We start from the raw sequence: 22,701 nt of genomic DNA, 5'->3' as shown, positions 1-22,701 counted from the left end.
AGTCAAAGCATCGTTATATAATGATTTTATGACGAGTCACTGCCCATACAGCGCGCATGTCTAAAAGACATCTTTAATACGTCTTTAAGACGTTTTTTAGATATGCAAACTGTACGGGTGTACAGTCATTTTGTAGTCATACAGTCTCAGTGACATCATTTTGACTTTTTGTTCTCCTTGGGAGAGTAGACTTTTTAATTAATGCATTTACAATATGATCGAACGGTAAGGTTTGGACGGCCGCGAACTCAGCGTCGAAATTCGTATACTAATAGACGGGCGTCAGGTGTAACTTATCTAATCAATTGAGACTTTGCATTGCTACTTGCAGAGTCACGGTAACGGGGCGTACTTGATGCGACGGAGGGAGATGAATCCCAGAGATACCGTTTTCCACAATTCATCGTGACTCACGTTATACTCGCCGGGGCGTCCGCGCTTTATAATTTCGCGCGATCTAGACGGCGACTGTTACATTATCTCCAGCGGCGAATTAGTGCAAGTTCGCTCACGGACTCCGACGCAACGTACGTCGCGGATGCAATTGCACCGCACCACGTTCAGGTATGTCACGTCCATCGCTTGTGCATACGCGAAGCGTGAAAAAGAGAAATAAAGGAACCAGCTCTGTAATTTCATTCTTGAAAGAGAGATCGCTCCGTCGCGCGTCAATTCAGCGTCAGCGCAGGAACCGCCTACCGGGCCAGAGTCGCTACGATACGGAGGAGTCGATCTCTGCGACATTTTCGGCGTAATTTTCTGCTCCTTCTCAAAACGTCGCTGCGCGGTGGATAAAACGAGGTTGGTTCGATTGTGTTGATAAGTGGCATTCGCTTTATCTCTGAAGTATTACGTCGTGCGTTACAGGCCGAGTGTTATCAGCGAGTCTCCCAATCCCCGAGATCAGTGGTTTACTTTACATCGTGCGCGTTATATGTATGCGCCACGCATTCAGTCGTTCATTTCCACGTTGAATAATCGCCATTGAAGCAACACTGGTGTGTCTGTGACCGCTACGTCTTCCCCACTTTATCCCCACCGCGCTGTTGGATGTACCGCTCGAGAGGCCGAGGCTTCTCTCATAGACCTGGATTTTAAAGCGGAAGACCGATCTCTCGTTCCTCCTGGTTTTCGTTTTTATTCTACTCCAGTTATCGCGGGGGATATTAAAATCTCCCCGTGTATCTGTTAAGTGGGTGCTAAACTTTTTTGTGAAAAACTTTATTCCTTGATTTGAGTGTCCTAGTAGCACAGTGCATTGGCTAAACATTGGTCCGAAGTCTGTTATATTAGAAATGCATTGGCCGACATTGTCCAACGTAAAGCCAATATTGGCCATGGAATAAATGTAAATGTGCACAATAATAATTATATAATATTAGATTAATATTGGAAGTGCATTGGCCAATATTTAACAATGTAATAAGAATATTGGTCCAATATTGATATAATATTAATGTTGCTAAATAGGCATATTGCCCAGTGAGAAATGATTCGTCGATCGATGTCGAAATAATGTCGAATCAACGTCAATTTGATGGTATCGATGTCGATTCGACATCGTTTTGACATCGATTGACGAATCATTTCTCACTGGCTAAATAAAAGAAGGCGTCCGTATTATAATATTGGACCAATATTGGGAATACTAGATTTACATTATTTCCCAATATTGCGCCAATATATTGTGCTACTATAAGGGGTGAGATAAATAATCGCCACGATAATAGATCGCACGGTCATCGAATTGAATTTAACTCTCATTTGTTTAGGCGATGATCAATTTCACGTCTTAAATTTTAAGACAATTTGCATGATTTTACAACTGCCTGTAATCGAGCTTTGAGAAGTAATTGCCTAGTAAAATAGTCATTTCGTCTTTGTTGACGCTTTGATGACGCAACGTGGTTGCGCGTTTGTGCAAATATTAACTCGTTCTAGCGCCCTTTCCCGGACGAATGTACTTAGATTACCTGTATTATCTTCTCCACTAATATTATGAAAGATATAAGATCGATATAATATTTTTTTGATAACTTTTAATTATCAATCGTTGCAAATTATCGAAATATTGAAAATAAAATATTTGATACTGTGATACTAAAATACAATTCATACGAAAAAAATATAATATTTTATCAAAATGATACGATATCAAATTAGGACAGTTCATCAACAAATCTAATTACTATAACTATTAATATCAATAATGATATGTATATGAATATTTTCAATCAATATGAATATTTCAATTTTATAAATAAAGGAATGTTTCTTCGATGCCATCGTCTTCAAAAGACACGCTAAATTATTCGCTTTTGAGAGATCTCAGTCATGAATTCTCTGAATGATAATTTATATATTTTTGGACGGTCGTGTATTCGAGTGAACACGTTTGTGAATGTTCTTCAAATCTCCAAATGAGTTACTGTAAAAGAAAAATATCCTGGCCTATCCAATCAGATAACAAATTACATATTAACGGATATATTCAATTAAATTGCATATCCGATGAAAAATATAATCGGTTCTCCGATTAGATTTCATCGGTAACTGCAATTTTATCGGATAAATTTCATCGAATATCTCCATAATTTAATCGGAAAACTTAGTCAGAAAAACCGATGGTTAATTTTTCATCGGAAACACTACCCATTTGATTTATCCAATGAACATTTTTCTCGGTGCAGGCTTGATCCTGAGGTCCGACCCCTCGGTTCTCTGGTTGTCATTCCAATTTTTGCTTCAGGCTTTCAAAGAAGACAATCTGTTTCCAAATGTGAAAGAATTAGGGAAGATACGGATTATAATTATTTAAATATAATTACTTAACAGTATCCATCAAATCTAATTTAAATGATGCTTTGTTAATGATGCATTTTGCTTGAATTTCGTCGAACATTCAGTCGTAATGGCTTCCGGATGGTTGCCGCGTCCGTTTGCAGTGTGGTGCCCTTTCGTCGAACATTATAATTCCAATAAAGTGGTTTATATAACAAACGATTTATATAACAAAATATTGTTTCTTCTTTGCTTTCAGTAAGGTTCATTTCTGAAAGATCGACGATCTCTGGAAAATGGGACCCTTTGAAATTCTGTGCGGCATCGCCGTCATAATTCTCGGTCTTTACTATTACTTCACATCGACTTTCGACTTTTGGAAGTCACGTGGCGTTCGTGGCCCACGACCGATGCCGCTATTTGGTAACTTTAAGGACGTTATGGCTAATAACGTATCCGCGAGCGATTATTTGACAGAAATGTACAACACTTACAAAGATGAACCAATGTTCGGGATATTTGCGAGAAAGACACCTCTTCTTATTATGAAAGATCTGGATTTAATTAAAGATGTCCTCATCAAAGATTTTACCTTATTCGCTAACAGAGGTTTTCCCACTTTCGAAAAGGTAAGAATACTTAAAGTTATTTATACCCAGATAGCACAAGACACTCCTATGAACATTTTAAGAATATTCTTCAAGAATACTTGGCATATTCCATAGGTTCTTTTTTTTAAGAATGACATATACCTACTTCTATATATTTTTTTATGAGTCATTAAAAATCATAAGATTTATCTTCAAAACATCGTAAGCAAGTTTGTGTAAGTAGAATTTGATTTTGTGAACTGAATTACAATTCTATTCTTCGTTGCAGGCCGAGCCGCTGTCGCAACATCTTTTCTCGTTGGAGCCGAAGAGATGGCGACCTTTGAGAACGAAACTGTCGCCTGTTTTTACATCCGGTAAATTAAAGGAGATGTTCTCCTTAATATTAGAATGCGCTGACCACCTTGTCCAATACATGGAAAAGATAGAGAGCGATACTGAATCTGTAGAATGTCGCGAATTGGCGGCCAAATACACGACCGACGTTATCGGTAGCTGTGCCTTCGGCATCGAGATGAACGCTTTGTCGGACAAAGACAGTGAATTTCGCAAGATGGGAAGGAAAGTATTCACTCCGACTTGGAGAACTATGATGCGAATAAGAATTAGACAAATGTTTCCGTGGCTTTATGAAATGTCTGGATACATCCTACCGCAGACGGAGGTCACCAAATTCTTCACAAGCGTTATCGCGGAGACCATGGACCACAGAGAAAAGAATAATGTCATTAGAAACGATTTCATTGACATGTTGCGCGAATTGAAGAAAAATCCAGATAAAGTGGGCGATATTGGTATGTACGTTTATTACTTTTTCTTATCGTAAGGCTAGTTTTTACATGGAAAACCATACAAATTTGCACGTATCTAATTTTATATAAATTGCAATAAAATAAAGTTAACTGTGACTTTTATAACAATGACTTTTGTATTGCGACCGTATTTTTCCAACTAGATTTTAGATTTTAAAATAATTATTTTACATGAATTGTGTTAAATGATTAACTAATCTAATAGAAAGTTAAATTATTTATATTAACAAAAAATGACACTTTCAGAAATGACCGACAGCTTAATAGCTTCTCAAGCTTTTGTGTTTTTCCTTGCTGGCTTTGAAACTTCGTCGACGACTATTAGCAACGCGCTCTATGAGTTAGCCTTAAATCAGAAAATACAAGATAAACTGCGTGAAGAAATCGATGAGGTCTATACAAAATTCGATGGAAACTTAGTATACGATACTATTAAAAAAATGGACTATTTAGATAAAGTGTTCAAAGGTACGTACGTCATTGAAAGAAAAATATACTATTATCTTTCTTTTAAGTGATATTGTGATCTTATTGGTAGAAAATGTACTCTAATTGTACACTCTAAAATTTTTGGAGTGAGAATACTCACTTCAAACGCCATGGAGTGAAATATTCACTCTATTGGAGTAAATATTCATGCCATTGAAATAAATTTCACTCCATGACAGTATTTTCACTCCAAAAACATTAGGAGTAGTTTTTCATTATTTTCACAATTTAATAGTATTTTAATGCATGCAGAAACATTACGGAAATATCCGCCAGGGACAATTCTTATGAGAGAAGCAACGTCGAGTTATACTTTCGATGGCACTAAAGTTAGTATACCGAAAGAACAAAAAGTGTGGATTCCCGTTTACGCGATTCATCGAGATCCGGATATTTATCCCAAGCCAGATGTCTTCGACCCAGAAAGGTTTAATGAGGAAGCTGTGCAAACCAGACACCCAATGGCTTATCTACCTTTTGGCGACGGGCCAAGAAATTGCATTGGTATAACGAAATGATTAGAAATATCTGTTATCATTTCTTTTCGCGTAGAAAGATATTTTTAATTAGAAAACGTTTTTAAGTTATTACATATTTTCCAATTGGAAATAAAGATCCGATTTATATAATTGTACTTTTTATTTTCAGGTGCTCGTTTTGCTGTCTATCAGAGTAAAGTTGGACTTATAAAAATACTACGAAATTACAAAGTCGAAACTTGCGAGAAAACTCCAATACCCTATGTAAACGATCCTAAAGCATTTATATTATCACCATTAGGTGGACTACATTTGAAAATAATTAAAATTAATCGATCTTAATTTAAGTTTTTCTCCAATACTCCACAAGAAGCTTAAAGCGGAAGTTTCTGTTATTCACAAGAATGACAGGAGTCATTATTTCTGCTATAATATTTATTAATTTTCTTAATGTCATTGTGCATTAGCACATATCAAGTGTAATAATTAAATATTTTAATTTTAAATTTGTGCTGTTATGAATATACTTTAATGTATATATCTTAATAATATGCATATAATCGTTTAAGACTGTCTCTTTTTTATGTGTATTTTGATGTAAATGTATGTTTACACTTTATACTGAAAGTATAAATATGTAAAATATCGAAATTGAAATATTAATATTTAATTTGCACGTGAATCAAATGTCCACAAACAATTGTCAAACATTATCATAATATGAACATGTTTTAATGCGTCTAAATGTATATCGAGATATGTGAAATCGTTTGAATAAATCGAAAAGGATACCATTGCGAATAAAAATTAAGATGCAAAAAATACTATAAAATGCTTGTAAAATATTGTTTCTCAATTTATTATGAGTAGATTATTTTCATGCTCATGCATTATTATAATTCATAATGTAACATTTCCAAGAATTTGTAAAAGTAAGTAAGAAATGAATGGAGAATTGCTAGTTAATATGGAAAGTAAACATAGAAATAGAAATCTTATATAATTTAGATTTAAAGAAGACTATATTTATACGTGAAAAAATTGTTTAAAATTTTTATACAATTAATTAAATAATTTTAATATGTATTAATAAAACCTGTTCCCTAATGTGTTGTTTATAAACCACATTGTTTAGCTAATAAATGTTTATTATGTAATATTATTTATAATATTATTTATGTCTTTTTCGCGATGGATCTAACAGTACTTTCGAAAGCGATATTTATATACGTATACACAACTGAGGACTAAAGCAGGTTGCACAAATGTACTGTTTGAAATCAGTTCAATATGTTTTTGGCTGGTATTCAGAGCTTGTTTTTACATTTAAGGTGCCTTAAGTACAATCTTCAGATATTACAAACCAATCACGGCCCAGCGAGAAATGACTCGTCGATCGATGTCGAAACGAACGTATCGATGTCGACTCGACATCGTATCGATATCGATCAACAAATCATTTCTCACTGGCGGAACCATAGTAAGACAGCTTCCTTAAGATACGGTTTCAAAATGTGGAAAACGGACTATAACACAGTAAATTCGCAAAGTTTTCTGCCTTTTCTGAATTGTAATTTTTCAGGAACTCGTAGAAGAATTCAATAAGAATGATTAGGGAAGTTACATGTTCCGTAATAAACTTCTAACGCATATTTACAGAAGAACTGATTGTAGCTGATTCTTCGAGAATTCTTCAGATATTCAGTTTTCTAATTCTTCAGGCATGTTTTATTTCCTTAAAATGAATTCTTTATGAATTTACGTTCACCTATGTGCTATCTGGGTAATGATTACCAACCTCAAGGTACTTTACTTAATACATTTAATTTTAATTTTAGCAGAATTTCTAAAATTACAATTTTCCTTAAATATTTAATAAATCGGAAATCAATAGCACATTTATGAAAGTAGGTACTAGTTTTCCAAAATCCTTTATCAGCAGAAAAATACTGGCTGCGATTTCTTCCTTTCTTTCGCTTTTTCATCAAAGTCCCGTGATTCTTTTCCAATTGCGACTATTTTACAGTTGGACGTAAAACGTCCAACAGATCATCGTAAAAAAATCGTTTCATGGTACGTTTAACTCATGATTAATTAATTTCTTCGCAACACGATCGGATAACTAAGTTTGGACAGAAAAGTAGCGCCAAAAACGGCACACTAATAAACACGGGTTAGATATAACAAGATGTTATCTAATCAATTAATATTTTGCTGAGCATTATTTGCAGTGTCACGATAACGGAGCGCACTTGAGGCGACGGAGGGAGATGAATTCTGAAGATACCATTTCCACAATTCATCGTGACTCACATAATCACAAACATACTTTGCTTGCGCTGGTGCACCGCGCTTATAATTCCGCATGATCCAGACGGCGACGGTTAGTTATATTATCTCCAGTTATACTGTTAAGAGCCACTACAAGTTCACTTACGCGACCGACGTGAGCTGACACACGACGCAAAATATTGCGAATGCAATTACGTCGCATCGCCACCCACGGTCAGGTAATTATGTCACGTCTGTGATCAATGTCGAAAGATTTTAGAAGGAACAGAAAAAGAATTACATTCTGCAATTTTATCTTAGCATCGCTTCATAGCACGTTCATAGATCATCAGCATCACAATCCTCATTAGCGAAGAAATCGCCTAGTCACACAGTCATTATAAAAAGTAGAGAAAAAAAATTGACGCAATTTGTTTTCCTTTCCGAAATATTGTTGCGCAATAGATAGTACGATACCAATTGTATTGATAAGGCACGCAATAGCTTACGACGAGACGTAAGTCATAAACGTAGCTAGCGTACAAGCTGAGGCGTAAATGTAACATCGTGTATATTTTATACTTGGAAATAAATACGACACGTGTCGAGGCTTAATTGTATGCTCCCTACATTTATGATTGACTTCTTGTCGCAACCTATTACGTCGCTTTGTGCTCTGATCCTACACGGTAATATAGGCTTTATCTCTGAAGTATTACGTCGTGCTATAGAGCGTAACATCGTTTTTTTTACAACTACTGCGCTTTCCTTTCTTATAGAAGAACATTGCTTTTTGTACTCTCTTTTGTAACAAGATTAATTACACATTTCGTATACAGAAAGGAGTCTCATCATTTCTGTACCCGTTCTACGTTTTATCCGGTGGATCTGATTCCAATAGATATTTATATTCAGAATCATCTTGCTATCATACACTAAATACGCAATAATGACAACCGAGCAAACATAAATAATCGCCACTTGGCAGGCTGCGTGGTCGTCGAATTGAATTTATTAAAAGATCTCATTCGTTTTGTCGGCGATAAATTCTACGTTTTAAATTTTAAGATGATTTGCATAATATCAAGATCGCGTAACATCATGTTCAAGCGCGTTATAACGCATTACAATATACACTGAGAGGTAATTGTTCATATTATTTCTTTTTTCTTTCAATCATTAATTTTTTCAACTTCGATGACGCAACCCGATTGCGCATTTGCGCACATATTAATTTGTTCTAACATTTTTCTTAAACGAATGTTTTCAGATTACTTGTAATCGCTTTCGTATTAACATAAAAAAAAGATAAGAATGATGCAACATTTGTTGTTAGCATTTAGATATAAATTAATCATTTAGTCGACTGCAAAATGTCGAAAATAAAATACTTAATGCTAAAATACCACAACAAGAAAATGTTATATGAATACGATAACAGAATGATAAACCGTACCAAATTAGAACAGTTAATATACACTGAGAAAAATGTCCGATTAAATATAATCACACGATCCAATTAAGTAATAACAAACAGATATATCCGATTAAATTGTGTATCCAATAAAAAAAGTGATCGGTTTTTCAATCAAATTTCATCGGGTAAATTTCATCGCATGTACCCACAATTCAATCGGGAAAACTAACCATCGGACATATTTTCCAATTGGTTTATCCGAAGAAAATTTTTCTCAGTGTACCAACGTACCTCACTACAACTGCTAATATCAATATTACTAATAATATAAAGAACTCTTTTTAATTGATTTAAAAATAAAGGAACGTTTCGTCAATGCCATCGTCCAATTTAACGCTAATATCCATTACAGCCAAATGACAGTGTAGTCCACGGCATTCCCGTAGAGGGAGAAACTTGAAAAAAATCTATCAATCTAATTCAATCTAACAGTTTGTTAAAGATGCATTTTCTTGACATATTATGGAATATTGTCATTCCTCAAGATAAATTTATGTAATTGAATGTTCGACACCGTCATTTATGTAATGGAATGTTTTTTTCTTTCAGTAAAGACCGATAAAGATCGACGATTTCTGGACAATGGGGCCCTTTGAGATTCTGTGCGGCATCGCCGCCGTAATTCTCGCTACTTATTATTACTTCACGAAAAATTTCGACTTCTGGAAGTCACGTGGCATTCGTGGTCCAGCACCGATACCAGGATTTGGCAATTTCAAAGACGTTATGTTTAATAATATATCATCGGGCGACTATTTGACAGAACTGTACAACACCTACAAAGATGAACCAATGATTGGAATATTCACTAGAACGACACCTCTTCTTATTGTAAAGGATCCGGATTTAATTAAGGATATCCTTATCAAGGATTTCACCGTATTCTCGCACAGAGGACTACCCCTTTCTAAAAAAGTAAGAATGCCTAAATCTTATATAAGTATATTCGAAAAGTATTGTGCGTATATTTCTATTAAAAGATTTATACATAATACTTCTATACCTTTCTTATGATGAAATTTAAACAAAAGATTATGAGATTTGCCTGCAAAAACCGTATGCCAGTTTTTGCAAATTCGTAGAATATGATAGTGATCTAATTTATTCAATTACAATTCGCTCTTTGCTACAGGCCGAGCCGCTCTCGCAACATCTTTTCACTTTAGAGCCGAAGAGATGGCGACCGTTCCGAATAAATCTATCGCCTGTTTTTACATCCGGCAAATTAAAGGACATGTTCTCCTTAATATCAGACTGCGCTGACCACCTTGTTCAATACATGGAAAACATAGCGAGCAAGAATGAACCAGTGGAATGCCGCGAGTTGACTGCGAAATATACGACCGACGTTATCGGTAGCTGCGCCTTCGGCATCGAGATGAACGCTTTGTCGGACGAAGACAGTGAATTTCGAAAGATGGGTAGAAAAGTATTCTCTCCGACTTGGACAAATCTATTACGAATAAGAGCGAGACAAATGTTTCCGTGGCTTTACGAAATGCTCGCGTACGCGCATATCATTCCGCAAACAGAAGTCACCAAATTCTTCACACGCGTCATCGTGGAGACCATGGATTACAGAGAAACGAATAAAATCACTAGAAACGACTTCATTGATATGTTACGCGAACTAAAAAAACATCCAGAAAAATTGGGTGATATTGGTATGTATGTTTGTATGTTACTGTTTTCTATCATAAGAAGACTATTTTTCACAAGAATAATCATACGAGTTTGCACGCGCCTAAAATAAATTTTATAAGTTAGAAAAAAATGAAGTTAAATTTTACCATAACAATTAATTTTTTATTCAATCGAATATTTGAGATTACATCGAAAATATTATTAGATATGAATTGTTAACTAAACTAATAGAAGTTATTTATATTAACAAAAATATTACATTTCAGAATTGACAGATACTTTACTAACTGCTCAGGCTTTCGTATTTTTCCTTGCTGGTTTTGAAACTTCGTCGACGACTATTAGCAACGCCATGTACGAGTTGGCATTAAATCAGAAAATGCAAGATAAACTGCGCGAGGAAATTGATGAACTTTATGCAAAATGTGGCCAAGACTTAACATACGACAATATAAAAAAAATGGATTATTTAGATAAAATCTTCAGAGGTATGTTGTTTGAAGAAGACTATTAAGACGCTGTTATCTTCTTTTTTCAGCAATTGTGCAATATTCTCATTAACTGAAGTTTTTCAACATGTTAATTATTTAACACTATTCTTAACGTGCAGAAACATTACGAAAGTATCCGCCAGTAACATTTCTTATGAGACAAGCCATGTCGAATTATACTTTCAATGGCACTAAAGTTAGTATACCGAAAGGCCAAAGAGTATGGATTCCAATTTACGCGATTCAACGAGATCCGGATTTTTATCCAAAGCCAGATATCTTCGATCCAGAAAGATTTAACGAAGAAGCTGTACAAAGCAGACACCCGATGGTGTATCAACCCTTCGGTGACGGGCCAAGAAATTGCATCGGTATAATAAAATGATTTAAAATATCCTTTATCATTTCTTTTCGCGCAGAAAGACATTTTTGATTGGAAAATATTTTTAATTTATTACATATTATTCGATTAAAAATGTTTTTGATCGAGAATCTAATTTACATTATAGTCTTTCTTTATCTTCAGGATCTCGTTTCGCTGTTCATCAGACTAAACTTGGACTTATAAAGATGCTTCGCAACTACAGAATTGAGCCTTGCGAGAAAACTCCAATACCCTACGTAAACGACCCTAGATCATTCCTATTAGCGCCAAAAGGCGGACTGCACCTGAAAATAGTTAAACTTAATCGACCTTAAGTTTTTCCTAATTCTTCACAGAAAATATAATACGTAATAAATAGTGCAGAAAATTGATCATTTAAAACTGCAATAATACGAGTTATTATATCGACTGCTATAATCCTCATTAGTTTTATGTTCTATCAAGTCATCTTATATAAAATAGTTAATAATTTGATAGGTTTTAATAGATAAATGTTAAGTATATGTTATTATTAAGATGTGTTATATATAGATCATATGCTTGTAAGCCTTATCTTGGCGCATGGGCACGAGAATTGAATGTTCTCAAAAACCGACCTAAATATCGTATTTAGCGACCACATAATATATTTTTAATAAAATATATTAACTTACCCTAGAATAATTATTAGAAACTTTATAATGTAATTTTGTTGTATTTATTTTAAATTTTACAACAAATCATATACTTGCAATTTGTAAGAAAACTGTAAAAATTGTACCTACTCTCATCAAATATATGTATAAACACTAATGAAGATCATTATTTGTCCGAAAAGTGCAATATGTAAAAATTCTATACTATTTAAAATAATTTTAACTACTTAAAAAAAATACTTTAAAACAGCACTTTAGAGAATTCGTACCGTAACAAGGACAATAATGTACGTTACATTACAAAAAAAACCATTTACGTATAATATCCGTAATTTGGAAGAAAATTGTATTCTTATCACACATAGCGCATGGACATTTCTACTAAAACATAAGCAAAAATACAACTCAATATAACATTGTTGTACATATTCTTGGAAATAAGTACGACATATATCGAAGCGTGTGTGCAACCTACGTTGATTTACATCTTGCCGTAAGCTATTACGTCGCTTTGTGCTCTGATCCTACACCCTACACGGTATTAGTGGCTTTATCTCTGAAGTACTGCAACGTGTCCAGTGACAAATTATTTGTCGATCGATGTCGAAACGATGTCGAATCGACATTGACGCCGTCAATTATGTAATGGAATGTTTTTTTCTTTTAGTAAAAACCGATAAAGATCGACAATTTCTGGAAAATGGGGCCTTATGAAATTCTGTGCGGCATCGTCGCCGTAATTCTCGCTGTTTATTATTACCTCACGAAAAATTTCAACTTTTGGAAGTCACGTGGCATTCGTGGTCCAAAACCGATACCGGGATTTGGTAATTTCAAAGACGTTATGCTTTGTAATATATCTATGGGCGATTATTTGACAGAACTATACAACACCTACAAAGATGAACGAATGATCGGAATATTCACTAGAACGACACCTGTCCTTATTGTAAAGGATCCGGATTTAATTAAGGATATCCTTATCAAAGATTTTTCCGTATTCTCTCACAGAGGACTACCCGTTTCTACAATAGTAAGAATGCTTAAATCTTATACATATAAGTATATTCGAAAAGTATTGTATATATAAACGAATAACACAGTGCATATATTTCTATTAAAAGATTATACATAATACTTCTATACCTTTCGTATGATGACACCTAAACAAAAAATTATGACATTTGCTTCCAAAAACCGTATGCCAGTTTTTACAAATTCGTAGAATATGATAGTGATCTAATTTATTTAATTACCAACATCAGTGATTTTTATTGACCGTATCTGGCAATTTTAATAATACAGAAAATTTATTGCAAAAAATATTACCTCAGCTAAGGTTTGAACATGGAACTCCCTTCACTCTGGGCGGGCGTCTCAACCAATTCGACCACCGAGGCGATTATATTTAATTACAACTCTCTCTTTGCTACAGGCCGAGCCGCTCTCACAACATCTACTCAGTTTAGAACCAAAAAGATGGCGACCGTTGAGAATAAATCTGTCGCCTGCTTTTGCACCCGGCAAAGTAAAAGACATGTTCTCCTTAATATTAGCATGCGCTGACCACCTTGTCCAATACATGGAAAATATAGCGAGCAAGAATGAACCTGTAGAATGCCGCGAGCTGACGGCGAAATATATGACCGACGTTATCGGTAGCTGCGCCTTCGGCATCGAGATGAAAGCATTGTCGAACGAAGACAGTGAATTTCGTAGGATGGATAGAAACGAAATGACTCCGACTTGGACAAATATATTACGAACAAGAGCCAGACAAATATTTCCGTGGCTTTACGGTATGCTCGCGTACGCGCATATTATTCCACTAACAGAAGGCACCAAATTCTTCACACGCGTTGTCGTGGAGACCATGGTCTACAGAGAAAAGAATAATATTACCAGAAACGACTTCATTGACATTTTACGTGAGATGAAAAAACATCCAGAAATATTGGGTGATATGTATGTTGGTATGTATGATTATGTTTTCTATTCTTTTCTATCATAAGAGGACTATTTTTCACACGAAAAAACCATACGAATTTGCACGCGTCTAAAATAAATTTTATAAGTTACAATAAAATGAAGTTAAGATTTACCATAACACTAATTTTTTATTGGATCGAATATTTGATGTTTTAATCTTACTTCGAAAATAATATTAGATATGAATTGTTAGCTAAACTAATACAAGTTATGTAATATATTAACGAAAATATTACATTTCAGAAGTGACAGATAGTTTATTATCTTCTCAGGTTTTCCTATGTTTCCTTGGTGGCTTTGAAACTTCGGCGCTTACTATGAGCAACGCCATATACGAGTTAGCATTAAATCAGAAAATGCAAGATAAACTGCGCGAGGAAGTTGATGAACTTTATGCAAAATGTGGCCAAGGCTTAACATATAATAATGTAAACAGAATGGATTATTTAGATAAAATTTTCAAGGGTATGTCGTTTGAAGAAGACTATCCAGATAACATACATGTCTAAAAAAACGTCATAAAGATATCGTTAAGATATCTTTTAGATGTACGTACATGTCTACTTAATGATGTCTTAAAGATGTCTTTTAGACATGTATGCTGTCTGGGCATGGCGCTGGTATCTTCTTTTTCGGCAAGAATGCAATATTTTCATCGCTTGTAGTTTTTCAATATGTTAATAGTTTATAATACGAAGTAATAAAGGATATAAAAGAGTAGAGACAGGATAATAGTGTCTAAATGATTTCAATTTTTTAATTTATTGCGGAAAACTTACCTCAGTAAGGGTTTATACCTAGACCTTCCTCTCACTAGGCGGGTGCTTCACCTCAACAATCAACATGCCTCAGTGGTCAAATTGGTGAGATGCTTGCCTAGTAAGAGGAAGGTCCAGGTTCAAGCCATGGTTGAGGTAAATTTTTCGTAATTAATTTAAAAATTAAAATCACTTGGACACTAACAACCTGTCTTGGCTTTTACATCCTCTATTACTTTGTCCTCTATTACTCTTCTATTACTTGTATTTGTGATTTAACATTAGAGCCTTATGAATATTACGTATTTAATAATTCAACACTATTCTTAACATGCAGAAATATTACGAAAGTATCCGCCAGTAACATTTCTTTTGAGACAAGCCATGTCGAATTATACTTTCAATGGTACTACAGTTAGTATACCGAAAGGCCAAAAAGTATGGATTCCAATTTACGCGATGCAACGAGATCCGGATTTTTATCCAAAGCCAGATATCTTCGATCCAGAAAGATTTAACGAGGAAGCTGTACAAAGCAGACACCTGATGGTTTATCAACCCTTCGGTGACGGGCCAAGGAATTGCATCGGTATAATGAAATTATTTAAAATATCCTCTATCATTTCTTTTCGCGCAAAAAGACACTTTTGATTGGAAAATATATTTAATTTATTACATATTATTCGATTAAAAATGTTTTTGATCAAGACTCTAATTTACATTATAATCGTTTCTTTATATTCAGGATCTCGTTTCGCTGTTCATCAGACTAAACTTGGACTTATAAAGATGCTTCGCAACTACAGAATTGAGCCTTGCGAGAAAACTCCAATACCCTACGTAAACAACCCTGGATCATTCCTACTAGCGCCAAAAGGCGGACTACACTTGAAAATAGTTAAACTTAATCGAACTTAAGTTTTTCCTAATTCTTCACAGAAAATATATTACGTAATAAAGAGTGCAGAAAATAGATCATTTAAAACAATAATACGAGTTATTGTATCGACTGATATAATCCTCATTAGTTTTATGTTCTATCAAGTAATCTTATACAAAATAGTTAATAATTTGATAGGTTTTAATAGATAAATTTTAAGTGTATGTTATTATTAAGATATGTTATACAAATCCTCTATAAAAAAAGGATGGAAAGTACATTGTTGTCGATTTTGCGCGATGCTGAACGATTCTCTCATTTCGCTCGAGACGAGACGATTGAATTTTGACAGCTGTTAAAGAGGGTGTGTACTAAAAATTGTTTCCGATAAAAACACATAATACTCAGGATTGAGAAAGTTACTTTATAAAAGTATCTAGTTACAGTTATATATAATTTCTCGTAATCAATCTCACATGAAACGTGTACTTAAGTTTCGTGGCATGATTGACCAAATCTCGTGGGATGATCGAGACTTCGTGGCACTTTGTATAACAGCTCAGTATGGATCACACGTGACAAGAAAGGAAACACGAAGAATGTACGATTGCACGAAGTTGCTACTTGCACTCGGTATTCCATGTAAATTTATCCAATGGTACGAATTTTAATCAACAGAAATCGCCGATGTATTAATTTATAGTAAACTATCAATGACTATAACAGGGACATTATTGACACGTACGTGTCGGTCCATAAAAAAAACAGTTTACGTTTAATGTCCGTAATTTGGAAAAAAATTGTATTCTTATCAAATAGAATACGACCTTGCTACTAGAAACAAAACGTTAGTAAAGTAAGAGAAGTTAAAGTTAAGTATCTACTTGAGTGAAGGGGAATGATACTGACATAAAGAAAATGAGAGATAGAAAAATTAATCACAATGCATTGAAGTGAAATATACATGGCAACATTAAACATGTAACTATACTAATTTGTATTCAGATTCGATATAATTTAACACATACGTTGTCATTGGTAATTATTTAGTTTAACAGACCGTCCTCCAATCTCGATTCCCTTAACATATATTATCAAGACCATGACCCTAAGTGAACTATAAGAAGTTTTAGCCGTCGGCCGGTATTTGTTAAAAAGTTATGAAGAAAAAAAGTGTCACAAATGCTATGTAGTTTACGATACCGTGTATGTACGTTTAAGAAGGACACACCCACACACCCACGTATGCGCGCGCGCACGGAGGGTGGTCCGCTAAACTAAATAATTACATTATAATTTCATGTATTGTTTTATTAACAAAAAACACTTTATGCCAAATACTTGTAATTTGTAAGAAAACTGTAAAAATTGTACTCTCATCAAATATATAAATACTAATGAAGATCATTATTTGTCAGAAAAGTGCAATATGATAAAAACTCTATACTATTTAAAATAATTTGAACTATTTAAAAAAACACTTTAAAAGAGCACTTTAGAGAATTCGTACTGTAACAAGGACAATACTGATACGTATGCCGTTACATTACAAAAAAAAACCATTTATGTATAATATCCGTAATTTGGAAGAAAATTGTATTCTTATCAAACATAGCGCATGGACATTGCTACTAAAACATAAGCAAAAATGCAACTCAATATAACATCGTTGTACATATTCTTGGAAATAAGTACGACATATATCGAAGCGTGTGTGCAACCTACGTTGATTTACATCTTGCCGTAAGCTATTACGTCGCTTTGTGCTCTGATCCTACACCCTACACGGTATTAGTGGCTTTATCTCTGAAGTACTGCAACGTGTCCAGTGACAAATTATTTGTCGATCGATGTCGAAACGATGTCGAATCGACATTGACGCCGTCAATTATGTAATGGAATGTTTTTTTCTTTTAGTAAAAACCGATAAAGATTGACAATTTCTGGAAAATGGGGCCTTATGAAATTCTGTGCGGCATCGTCGCCGTAATTCTCGCTGTTTATTATTACCTCACGAAAAATTTCAACTTTTGGAAGTCACGTGGCATTCGTGGTCCAAAACCGATACCGGGATTTGGTAATTTCAAAGACGTTATGCTTTGTAATATATCTATGGGCGATTATTTGACAGAACTATACAACACCTACAAAGATGAACGAATGATCGGAATATTCACTAGAACGACACCTGTCCTTATTGTAAAGGATCCGGATTTAATTAAGGATATCCTTATCAAAGATTTTTCCGTATTCTCTCACAGAGGACTACCCGTTTCTACAATAGTAAGAATGCTTAAATCTTATACATATAAGTATATTCGAAAGGTATTGTATATATAAACGAATAACACAGTGCGTATATTTCTATTAAAAGATTTATACATAATACTTCTATACCTTTCGTGTGATGACACCTAAACAAAAAATTATGACATTTGCTTCCAAAAACCGTATGCCAGTTTTTACAAATTCGTAGAATATGATAGTGATTTAATTTATTTAATTACCAACATCAGTGATTTTTATTGACCGTATCTAGCAATTTTAATAATACAGAAAATTTATTGCAAAAAATATTACCTCAGCTAAGGTTTGAACATGGAACTCCCTTCACTCTGGGCGGGCGTCTCAACCAATTCGACCACCGAGGCGATTATTTAATTACAACTCTCTCTTTGCTACAGGCCGAGCCGCTCTCACAACATCTACTCGGTTTAGAACCAAAAAGATGGCGACCGTTGAGAATAAATCTGTCGCCTGCTTTTGCACCCGGCAAAATAAAAGACATGTTCTCCTTAATATTAGCATGCGCTGACCACCTTGTCCAATACATGGAAAATATAGCGAGCAAGAATGAACCTGTAGAATGCCGCGAGCTGACGGCGAAATATATGACCGACGTTATCGGTAGCTGCGCCTTCGGCATCGAGATGAAAGCATTGTCGAGCGAAGACAGTGAATTTCGTAGGATGGGTAGAAACGAAATGACTCCGACTTGGACAAATATATTACGAACAAGAGCCAGACAAATATTTCCCTGGCTTTACGATATGCTCGCGTACGCGCATATTATTCCGCTAAAAGAAAGCACCAAATTCTTGACACGCATTGTCGTGGAGACCATGGACTACAGAGAAAAGAATAATATCACCAGAAACGACTTCATTGACATTTTACGTGAAATGAAAAAACATCCAGAAAAATTGGGTGATATTGGTATGTATGGTTATGTTTTCTATTCTTTTCTATCATAAGAGGACTATTTTTCACACGAAAAAACCATACGAATTTGCACGCGTCTAAAATAAATTTTATAAGTTACAATAAAATGAAGTTAAGATTTACCAGTACACTAGTTTTTTTATTTGATCGAATATTTGAAGTTTTAATCTTACTTCGAAAATAATATCAGATATGAATTGTTAGCTAAACTAATACAAGTTATTTATATTAACGAAAATATTACATTTCAGAAGTGACAGATACTTTATTAGCTTCTCAGGCTTTCCTATTTTTCCTTGGTGGCTATGAAACTTCGGCGCTTACTATGAGCAACGCCATGTACGAGTTAGCATTAAATCAGAAAATTCAAGATAAACTGCGCGAGGAAGTTGATGAACTTTACGCAAAATGTGGTCAAGGCTTAACATATAATAATGTAAACAAAATGGATTATTTAGATAAAATTTTCAAAGGTATGTCGTTTGAAGAAGACTATCCAGATAGCACACGTCTAAAAAACGTCATAAAGATATCGTTAAGATATCTTTTAGATGTATGTACATGTCTACTTGATGATGTCTTAACAATGTCTTTTAGACATGTATGCTTTCTGGGCATGGCGCTAGTATCTTCTCTTTCAGCAATATGCAATATTCTCATTGCTTGAAGTTTTTCAATATGTTAATAATTTCAAATACGAAGTAATAAAGGATAGAAAAGAGTAGAGACAAGATGGTAGTGTCTAAACTCTAAATGACTTTAATTGTTAAAGTTATTGCGAAAAACTTACCTTAGCAAGGGTTTATACCTAGACCTTCCTCTCACTAGGCGGGTGCTTCACCTCAACAATCAACATGCCTCAGTGGTCAAATTGATGAGATGCTTGCCTAGTAAGAGGAAGGTTTAGGTTCAAGCCCTGGTTGAGGTAAATTTTTCGTAATTAATTTAAAAATTAAAATCATTTAGACACTGACAACCTGTCTTGGCTTTTACATCCTCTATTACTTTGTCCTCTATTACTCTTCTATTACTTGTATTTGTGATTTAACATTAGAGCCTTATGAATATTACGTATTTAATAATTCAACACTATTCTTAATATACAGAAATATTACGAAAGTATCCGCCAGTAACATTTCTTTTGAGACAAGCCATGTCGAATTATACTTTCAATGGTACTACAGTTAGTATACCGAAAGGCCAAAGAATATGGATTCCAATTTACGGGATGCAACGAGATCCGGATATTTATCCAAAGCCAGATGTCTTCGATCCAGAAAGATTTAACGAGGAAGCTGTACAAAGCAGACACCCGATGGTTTATGAACCCTTCGGTGACGGGCCAAGGAATTGCATCGGTATAACGAAATGATTAGAAATACCTCTACCATTTCTTTTCGCGCAGAAAGACACTTTCGGTTGAAAAATGTTCTTCATTTATTACATATGTTCCTATTAAACATGTTTATGAACGAGAAACTAATTTACATTATAATTATTTTTTTATTTTCAGCTTCTCGTTTCGCTGCTTATCAGATTAAACTTGGACTTATAAAGGTGTTACGTAACTACAGAATTGAGACTTGCGAGAAAACTCCAAGAATCTATGTAAACGACCCTAAAGCATTCCTATTAGTTCCAAAATATGGATTACACTTGAATATAGTTAAACTTAATCGACCTTAAATTTTTCCTAATTCTTCACAGAAAATATAATACGTAATAAAAAGTTCAGAAAATTGATCATTGAAAGCAATAATACGAGTCATTGTATCGACTGCTATAATCCTCGTTAGTTTTATGTTGTAACAAGAAACCTTACATGAAACAGTTAATAATTTGATAAGTTTTAATAGATAAATGTTAAGTCTAGGTTGTTATTATTAAGATACGTTATAGAAATCTTCTATAAGAAAAGGTATGGAAAGTTTATTGTTGTCGCTTTTCCGCGATGCTGAGTGATTCGCTCATTTCGCTAACTTGGTGCTGCGAGACAGCTGTCAGCGGCGAGACGATTAAAATTTGACAGTTTGCGAACAAATACACTTAAAGAATTTTAGAGAATTTGTACTGCAACAAGGACATTATTGACAAGTGCCGTTCCATAAAAAAAAACAGTTTACGTTTAATGTCCGTAATTTGGAAAAAAATTGTATTCTTACCAAACAGAATACATCGACCTTGCTACTAGAAACAAAACGTTAGTAAAGTAAGAGAAGTTAAAGTTAAGTATCTACTTGAGTGAAGGGGAATGATACGTAAAGAAAATGAGAGATAGAAAAATTAATCACAATGCATTGAAGTGAAATATACATGGCAACATTATACATGTAACTATACTAAGTTGTATTCAGATCCGATATAATTTAACACATACGTTGTCATTGGTAATTATTTAGTTTAACAGACCGTCCTCCAATCTCGATTTCCTTAACATATATTATCAAGACCATGACCCTAAGTGAACTACAAGAAGTTTTAGCCGTCGGCCGGTATTTGTTAAAAAGTTATGAAGAAAAAAGTTTCACAAATGCTATGTAGTTTACGATACCGTTTATGTACGTTTAAGAAGGACATACCCACACACCCACATATGCGCGCGCGCACGGAGGGTGGTCCGCTAAACTAAATAATTACATTATAATTTCATGTATTGTTTTATTAACAAAAAACACTTTATGCAAAATACTTGTAATTTGTAAGAAAATTGTAAAAATTGTACTCTCATCAAATATATGTATAAATACTATAATGAAGATCATTATTTGTCGAAAAAGTGCAATATGATAAAAATTCTATACTGTCTAAAAAAAACGTCATAAAAATATCTTAAAAATATCTTAACGATATCTTTTAGATGCACATGTCTACTTAATGATGTCTTAAAAATGTCTTTTAGACATTTATGCTGTGTGGGTATGGCGCTATTATCTTCTCTTTCAGCAATATTGCAATATTCTTATTGCTTGAAGTTTTTCAATATGTTAATAATTTCAAATACGAAGTAATAAAGGATAGAAAAGAGTAGAGACAGGATGGTAGTGTCTAAACTCCAAATGATTTTAATTGTTAACGTTATTGCAAAAAACTTACCTTAGCAAGGGTTTGAACCTAGACTTTCCTCTCACTAGGCGGGCGTCTCACCTCAACATGCCTCAGTGGCCGAATTGGTGAGATGCCTGCCTAGTAAGGAGGCCCAAGTTCAGACCCTGGCTGAGGTAAATTTTTCGCAATTAATTTAAATATTAAAATCATTTAGACACTAACATCTTGTCTTGGCTCCTATATCCGTTATTACTTTATATTTGTGATTTCACGCCAGAGCCTTATTTTTTTTGTTTTTATTTGTTTAATAATTCAACACTATTTTATTTGTTTAATAATTCAACACTATTCTTAACTTGCAGAAACATTACGAAAATATCCAATAGTAACATTTCTTTTGAGACAAGCCATGACGAATTATACTTTTAATGGTACTACAGTTAGTATTCCGAAAGGCCAAAAAGTATGGATTCCAATTTACGGGATGCATCGAGATCCGGATATTTATCCAAAGCCAGATGTCTTCGATCCAGAAAGATTTAACGAGGAAGCTGTACAAAGCAGACACCCAATGGTTTATCAACCCTTCGGTGACGGTCCAAGGAATTGCATCGGTATAATAAAATAATTTAAAATATCCTCTATCATTTCTTTTCGCGCAGAAAGACGTTTTTAATTGGAAAATATTTTTAATTTATTATATATTTTCCCATTGAAATTGTTTGTGATCAA

The 22,701-nt window shown here is 34.2% G+C and overlaps 4 protein-coding genes across 10 annotated transcripts in view; all 4 read left to right on the top strand.

Moving 5' to 3' along the window:
* Window positions 1–366: 366 nt before the first annotated feature.
* LOC105559214 (probable cytochrome P450 6a14) lies at window positions 367–6,092 on the top strand. 3 transcript variants are annotated; one of them, XM_012007329.1, is made up of 6 exons: window positions 367–564; window positions 3,041–3,410; window positions 3,661–4,186; window positions 4,451–4,672; window positions 4,946–5,197; window positions 5,342–6,092. In XM_012007329.1, the coding sequence occupies exons 2-6, from the start codon at window positions 3,078–3,080 to the stop codon at window positions 5,512–5,514; spliced, it is 1,506 nt and encodes a 501-aa protein (XP_011862719.1). In that variant the 5' UTR covers window positions 367–564; window positions 3,041–3,077; the 3' UTR covers window positions 5,515–6,092. The 3 variants fall into 3 exon arrangements, with proteins under 3 accessions (XP_011862719.1, XP_011862721.1, XP_011862720.1); XM_012007331.1 differs by lacking the exon at window positions 367–564 and adding an exon at window positions 670–801; XM_012007330.1 differs by lacking the exon at window positions 367–564 and adding an exon at window positions 920–1,192.
* Window positions 6,093–7,483: 1,391 nt separating this feature from the next.
* LOC105559212 (cytochrome P450 6B2-like) lies at window positions 7,484–12,232 on the top strand. Its single transcript, XM_012007325.1, has 6 exons — window positions 7,484–7,682; window positions 9,470–9,835; window positions 10,053–10,584; window positions 10,831–11,052; window positions 11,175–11,426; window positions 11,582–12,232. Exons 2-6 carry the CDS (start codon window positions 9,503–9,505, stop codon window positions 11,752–11,754), a joined length of 1,512 nt encoding a protein of 503 aa, XP_011862715.1. The 5' UTR covers window positions 7,484–7,682; window positions 9,470–9,502; the 3' UTR covers window positions 11,755–12,232.
* A 102-nt stretch (window positions 12,233–12,334) lies between these two features.
* LOC105559213 (cytochrome P450 6A1-like) lies at window positions 12,335–15,813 on the top strand. Of its 2 annotated transcripts, none has more exons than XM_012007328.1 (6): window positions 12,335–12,636; window positions 12,743–13,108; window positions 13,511–14,048; window positions 14,308–14,529; window positions 15,160–15,411; window positions 15,568–15,813. In XM_012007328.1, the coding sequence occupies exons 2-6, from the start codon at window positions 12,776–12,778 to the stop codon at window positions 15,738–15,740; spliced, it is 1,518 nt and encodes a 505-aa protein (XP_011862718.1). In that variant the 5' UTR covers window positions 12,335–12,636; window positions 12,743–12,775; the 3' UTR covers window positions 15,741–15,813. The 2 variants fall into 2 exon arrangements, with proteins under 2 accessions (XP_011862718.1, XP_011862717.1); XM_012007327.1 differs by having other exon boundaries at window positions 12,337–12,613.
* Window positions 15,814–17,328: 1,515 nt separating this feature from the next.
* The window catches only part of LOC105559210 (probable cytochrome P450 6a13), a 6,476-nt gene continuing 1,103 nt past the window's right edge, over window positions 17,329–22,701 (top strand). Inside the window, exons 1-6 of one of the 4 annotated variants that reach the window (XM_012007323.1) lie at window positions 17,330–17,445; window positions 17,620–17,985; window positions 18,387–18,918; window positions 19,176–19,397; window positions 20,031–20,282; window positions 20,438–21,674. In XM_012007323.1, the coding sequence (XP_011862713.1) occupies window positions 17,653–17,985; window positions 18,387–18,918; window positions 19,176–19,397; window positions 20,031–20,282; window positions 20,438–20,610 (1,512 nt within the window). In that variant the 5' untranslated portion in view covers window positions 17,330–17,445; window positions 17,620–17,652 and the 3' untranslated portion in view covers window positions 20,611–21,674. Of the gene's footprint in view, window positions 17,514–17,619; window positions 17,986–18,386; window positions 18,919–19,175; window positions 19,398–20,030; window positions 20,283–20,437; window positions 21,675–22,331; window positions 22,584–22,701 lie in introns of those variants that run through there. The other 3 variants (XM_012007321.1, XM_012007322.1, XM_012007324.1) reach the window with 3 other exon arrangements.

The sequence above is a fragment of the Vollenhovia emeryi genome, unplaced genomic scaffold (assembly GCF_000949405.1).
Source record: "Vollenhovia emeryi isolate VEMERY1.0 unplaced genomic scaffold, V.emery_V1.0 DF939284.1, whole genome shotgun sequence".
NCBI lineage: Eukaryota > Metazoa > Arthropoda > Insecta > Hymenoptera > Formicidae > Vollenhovia > Vollenhovia emeryi.
This window is presented reverse-complemented; position numbering and strand designations above follow the sequence as displayed.

Excerpts from the sequence above, each read along its gene's own strand:
- LOC105559213 (XM_012007328.1), top strand. The coding sequence starts at position 12,776 with ATGGGGCCTTATGAAATTCTGTGCGGCATCGTCGCCGTAATTCTCGCT. Across the intron at positions 13,109-13,510 it reads GACTACCCGTTTCTACAATA|GCCGAGCCGCTCTCACAACA; the intron begins GTAAGAATGCTT and ends TCTTTGCTACAG. Across the intron at positions 14,530-15,159 it reads TTTAGATAAAATTTTCAAGG|AAATATTACGAAAGTATCCG; the intron begins GTATGTCGTTTG and ends CTTAACATGCAG.
- LOC105559214 (XM_012007329.1), top strand. The coding sequence starts at position 3,078 with ATGGGACCCTTTGAAATTCTGTGCGGCATCGCCGTCATAATTCTCGGT. Across the intron at positions 3,411-3,660 it reads GTTTTCCCACTTTCGAAAAG|GCCGAGCCGCTGTCGCAACA; the intron begins GTAAGAATACTT and ends TCTTCGTTGCAG. Across the intron at positions 5,198-5,341 it reads CGGGCCAAGAAATTGCATTG|GTGCTCGTTTTGCTGTCTAT; the intron begins GTATAACGAAAT and ends TTTTATTTTCAG.
- LOC105559212 (XM_012007325.1), top strand. The coding sequence starts at position 9,503 with ATGGGGCCCTTTGAGATTCTGTGCGGCATCGCCGCCGTAATTCTCGCT. Across the intron at positions 9,836-10,052 it reads GACTACCCCTTTCTAAAAAA|GCCGAGCCGCTCTCGCAACA; the intron begins GTAAGAATGCCT and ends TCTTTGCTACAG. Across the intron at positions 10,585-10,830 it reads AGAAAAATTGGGTGATATTG|AATTGACAGATACTTTACTA; the intron begins GTATGTATGTTT and ends ATTACATTTCAG.